The sequence below is a fragment of the Cryptomeria japonica genome, chromosome 7, assembly GCF_030272615.1.
Source record: "Cryptomeria japonica chromosome 7, Sugi_1.0, whole genome shotgun sequence".
Lineage (NCBI taxonomy): Eukaryota > Viridiplantae > Streptophyta > Pinopsida > Cupressales > Cupressaceae > Cryptomeria > Cryptomeria japonica.
The window spans coordinates 196,552,760-196,558,408 of NC_081411.1; the positions used below are offsets into that span (position 1 = coordinate 196,552,760).

Here is a 5,649-nt window from a genome sequence, read left to right on the forward strand (position 1 = left end):
ATCACATTTTGCCTATCTTACTTATTGCTTTTCACATGTATTTGGATATCAAAAATATTTATCACATTTTGCCCATCTTTCTTAGTGCTTTTCACATGTATTTGGACTCCCATATTGAGGAATCATACGATGCTAATGGTTTTTTGAAGCAAAAATTATCTCATGCAATTTCAGTTTGAGAAAGCAATAAAACTGTTAGAATATGCAATGTTTGGTAATTTTTTGTAAGTAAACTATCTGTGGCTTTTGTGAATGTTGCCTTGGATGTGTTAAAATTTCTTTTTGTTCTATAGAATGCTTGAAAATGAGATGATAATTGTCTAGATCCTTAAATACCCCCATCAAATAAGGAAATGTTCCTTACATATTAACAATGGCATGAAAAATTGTCATGTAATTCTTCCAAGGCATTCAATTTTCTTTCCTCTAAAATCTAGATGGTAGTGCAAACTGGAAAAATATATGCTGGGCCATATGTTTAAGATTCATGGCCATCAGAGTGAACACATTTTAGGTCTCTTGGTGAGATGATATAAGACTACATGCAAATGATTACATTGCCTTTTTTTTTGAGCTGTGTAGTGTTTTTGATAATATGTGTATTTTTTTGAATTATGTGTAGTGTTACATTGGGCATAAAAGGAATAACATAATCTTTGTTTTACATATATTGGGTTAGAATCTGACTTTGATAATTAGCCTGAGATGATTCTTTAGTTCTTACATGCCAATATGTTGAATGCTACACAACTATTAAAGAAAGTTGAGTTTTGATGAAATTTAGTGCTCAAAAGTCGACTTCTTCTTGAGGAATTATCCTTAAAAATTATATTATACAAGTCACAGCAAATCTGAGTGTTTGCCTCAGACTGAGTGATATTTGAAATTTTGCCCTTAGAAAGGATTTTCTGTAACTATTGTTTGTACTAGTAAAATGAAATAACTTTTCTCCAATTTATTCTTTACTGAATGCTTGTGGCCAAAGAATTTCAAAAAGCTAAAATGGTTATTAATCTTATGTCAAGATTAATAACTCTCTTCTATATTAGCGACTATTCTGGATCCTTTCCTTAGTCATGCTAACGTTATTCAATTGTTTGAAATCCACAGAACCGCCTGCACTCAATGGTTTATTTTCTTCCAAATCATCACCGATGTTTGAACTTCTGATCTTAGTCATCACTGTTTCATGATGTTTGGCTAGAGCAAAATCACCATGTGGTGCTCCACCTAATGTAAAAGAAGAAAAAAATGTCAGCTTTTAAAAGAAATAAATGCAGATTTTTGTGTAAACTTAGCATAAATGACTGTTGCTTTACAACTATATAAGCGAGACATAAAATCGCAAAAATATAACAAGAATATGGTGGAAGGAGCTGAAGTTAACATAGAAGTGAGTAATATGAAGGTGAGCTACACCTATTAAGTAAACAATTACTCACACAGAGTAACAGCATCAAGTCATAAATTATTATAAAAATTAGGGTCGCTTGCAAAATATAATCTAACTAGTGAACTACCATACCAAAAAATGGAGAGGAAACACACGGCAAATTTTACTGCTATTAAACACTTTTACCGAGGAAAAGACTTTGCAAACAGTAACTTTGACATGAAAAGGTCACTTGACAAAGTATAAATACAAAAACATTAATTTAAAGTTAACGAAAGAAGGGAAGGTAATGAAGGTTTAAAAAAATGAGTATGTACATTAGTACTAATGAAGGGAGCTCAGTGAGTTGCCGAAACCACTCATTCAAGAGTATTACATTTGATTTGGTTAGCAGTAACTTTGTCATTTTTAAGGAAAGAAAATCTTCCTATGATACATTTAGCAAATTATTGCTCCAAAAAGACAAGAAGTTTGTGCTCAAGTAGTGATTAATTTTCTAAACAAGGTAAAAATAATGAGTTTTATGCTGATCAAATTTCTAAATAATGTTTAGTCTCTTTATAGAACCTTCAACCTATGTATTTTATTTAGAGTTGAATTAAATGGTTTATATGTGTGTTCAATGTGCTAAATGTAGATTATAGGTAGCAATTACAAATTAATCTAACTGACAAGAGAAGTTCTGTTGGACTGTCATGCAATCCAAGTCTTGTAAGTAAGAATCTCAAGATACTGGAAAAACACAGGCATCATTGAATTCAAAAATCGCAATTGACTGGAAATTGACAAGAAACTCATATTTATCCTTGAATCTAGAAATCACAAACTACTGAAAATTGTCAAGTAAATCTCTGTTATAGAACCATGTGGAACAGCAAATGGTTCAATTGTCCATATTTGTGAATAAAAATAGGCCAACTATTTAGTATCTTGTATGTAGACGAATCGTAAAATTGGAGCGGACATGTAGTTGAAATTGACAATTTATAAGCCTCATCGGAAGGATATGGGGGTGGTGCTTATGAAGGATATAGGATTTTCAGTTACCAAAAACATAACAGCAGTTATCTAATCTCCATTCCCCTTTATTACCAGCTCACACAGAAGAGCGTAAACGAATTGTAAATTTGTCTTTGGTCCAAACAAAATCAACGAACAGTCAAAATGATTTGTATGTGCATCTGGAAGTGAAATTTTGGATTTTCAACTTGCACAGGGCTTAAATTGCAGGTAAAATCTTTTAAACAGGATTATACCGACTGTTTATTTGAGACTTTACCATACAGTAAGACTAGCATGACGGTAAATTGCCAGTGCATTGTAGTCAATGCACTATTACAACACACAATTTTTTTATATGAGAGATCAGATGTCATAAATCAACCATGCGTTGACTATTTAAGCTCTTCCGTAAGGGCATCACTGCAGGTATTAGAGGAAGCTGATTACTTGCACATCAAATCGGAGGCATTTGTATTGCTAATTCTCAAAACTTTCTAACCGAGATTTGATCACAGTTATTGTCATAAAAGACACAATAATCTTAGAACATTAAATATCAGCATTTCAAAATCATGCAAGGTTAAACATTTCAAAATCATATAAGGCTAAACAAGTTGAGTCGCTTAAACAAAATCTTTCTACATAAAGATAAACCCGATATAGGTAACGCAAAACTCAAATCTTTGAAGTAGATTAACTGACCTGAAAACCAGAGCACCAATCCGCATAGAATAAGCACGAGGGGGATAAAATGCACAGAATGCTCAGCCTTAAACTTCGATTGCTTCTTCTGATCCTCAACCGTTAATTGCGTATACCTCGGCAAAAGATCGAAGGCCGCTGTACTTGTGTTTTTCTTGACCGGAGGCGGCGACGCTGTGAAGCCGTCGAGCGATCGACTCGAGCTGCTCGATCTGTACATTTTCAAAGCGCCGAAAGATCGCAGAAGAGAGACGGTGAAATCTGAAATCTGAAATCTGAAATTGTTTTGAGCTTGAAAGGAAATGAATTTGCAGCGAAAGGCTTCTATTTGGTTGGGGTTTTAAAGGAGTCGTCTGTTAATAAACGTGGAGTTACGCGTGACGGCTACTTCCTCTGCGCGTGACGGCTCCTTCCCCTGCGCGTTAAGAGAACAGATTTGGAGTTTTTTGCGGGGTTTCGAACCCGCGCCGATGGGTCCGCGCGTTAATTTATCATTCTATGTCGGCTTCGCGCACGTGCATGCGCACGTGCATGGATTTTTAGCGAGGTTATCATCTCCTTGACTTATTGCTTGGCCTTTCTTTTGGTTGGTTGGGCTCGGGATTTTTTAGGTCGCATTTGTCGCCTCAAGTTTCGTTTATTTATTTATAAGAGAGACAGTCAATACAATTTTTATTTATTTATGTGCTTTGCATCAACGGTACTATAATAATGTTAGAAATTTTTAAATACAGTTTTATTTTATTTTTAATTTTTATTTTTAAGTTTTGGAGTGATTCCGTAGATAAAGGAATGTGAAATTTTGGATTTTTGTGGCGTATGATCTGAGGCGACTTTAATGAGTATTCATTATTTTTAGTATTTCTTTTGGGTTGACAATTTATAAAATTCAATAATAAAAGGAATAAAATAATTTTTAATTTTAATTTAGGTTGAAGAATTGTAAAGAAAAATGTATTTTAATAGTTAATTTTTGTTTATTAAGTATAAATTAATTTTGATTAATTAATAAATAGTTAGATTGATACATTTGATAATTTTTAACGTTTATTTTAGAAATATATATATGGAGGATGATGATATTTAGTTTTAAATTTGATCATTGATAATTATAATGCAAAAGATTGAATATCTTAAAAATTTAAATAGTTCTTTGTTAATGAAATTTTAAGGAATTCAACTAGTTTTTTTTGTTCTGTTTGGGATCAAGTTCATTGGTTTGTTTTAGGTCTAGAATTGTAGATTTCTCTTCATTGTTTAGACTCTACCTTGCATAGCGTGGAATTTTGCTTTGTTGTTTGCTTGAATGATTTTGCTTCTATCATGTTCTTTTTTGAGAATTGAGGGATGGTGATATTTAAAAATACTTAGAAAAATGGCTATTATGTCTCAAGGATATTGTATTCTCCTATATCAATCCCTCAAAATGTGTGCAAAGTTCAAAGACAACTATTGATTACTTCAAATGTACCAAATCAAAATGTGTGGCTATTGATTACTTCCTCATTGGAATGAAAGAGTAATTTTGAATTCCAAATTATTATAGAATGATCGAATGCCTTCAAATTTTGCAAAATATAACTTAGCTGATCTAGGGTAGGAAAAATCAAAGAGGCTAGTTGGCCAAAATTTGAATTTGAATTTTAGAAAGGAAAGGGATGAGTCCGTGACATGGGGTTAGCCTTGTGATAATAGAAATGACCCTATAGGGATAAACAATTATATCTAGGTGGCTAAAAACTATACTAGGGTAGGTGTAGATGTGTAGACATCATCAAAGGATACGAAAGGGGTTGATATGAAGTAGTGGACCATACAAGGTGTCATCATGCGTGGATTTCCTTTAGTATGTTATTTTAATTTGAACCTACATGATAAAGGAAAAAAAGTATGAATGGCTTTGATCCCACAAGTGGAAATTAGGTTAAAAAATCATGAGCTTATAAGTTGTCTAAGAAATAAGAATGAAATGAAAATGACTAAAGACAATTTTGCCTATTTGAAAGGTGATAATGGTGTGTTTAGCTTAGTGGCCATAAGATGGCATGAAACATGGAGTGCAAGCCATTTCATGTGACAATGCGCTATTTGATCACAATGATAGGTTTCTATTGTAATGCATATAGCTACTTAAAGCCCAACATAGGAATGCTAGTGACAATATATGATCCCCATTAAAGTGGGTTGTATCCATAAGACGCAAAAAATTGAAGGAGAGGAAAAAGTAATTCATAAAATGTGAATATAATCTGAAGATGAGCATATGCATAATGTAAAGGAATAACAATGATGAATAAATCATTTGACAAACATATATAACATCTATTGTCTCATGTTTTCAAATTACAATTTCAAATTTCATCTTTTCCATATATTGATCAAATAGTCTCTTAAACATTTTTTAAGTCATGGAGTCACTTTGTTCAAATGCAGTGTTCAAAACTCATATGTGATGAATATGTAGAAGTGGTAATACTACGATGTTCAAGAATCTTAAAAAGAAAGAAAGAAAGATTCTTTTATAGTCCACGATGTTGGATGGTTTTATATGG

The 5,649-nt window shown here is 32.6% G+C and overlaps 1 protein-coding gene across 1 annotated transcript; it reads right to left on the bottom strand.

Annotated features, from left to right (window-relative positions):
• Positions 1-636: 636 nt before the first annotated feature.
• LOC131056394 (uncharacterized) lies at positions 637-3,607 on the bottom strand. Its single transcript, XM_057990765.2, has 2 exons — positions 3,098-3,607; positions 637-1,230 (listed from the first exon to the last, which is right to left on the bottom strand). The coding sequence occupies exons 1-2, from the start codon at positions 3,315-3,317 to the stop codon at positions 1,046-1,048; spliced, it is 405 nt and encodes a 134-aa protein (XP_057846748.1). The 5' UTR covers positions 3,318-3,607; the 3' UTR covers positions 637-1,045.
• Positions 3,608-5,649: the final 2,042 nt, after the last annotated feature.

Coding starts and splice junctions, on each gene's coding strand:
- LOC131056394 (XM_057990765.2), bottom strand. CDS start 3,317: ATGTACAGATCGAGCAGCTCGAGTCGATCGCTCGACGGCTTCACAGCG. Junction 1,231..3,097: donor ATTGGTGCTCTGGTTTTCAG/GTCAGTTAATCT, acceptor CTTTTACATTAG/GTGGAGCACCACATGGTGAT.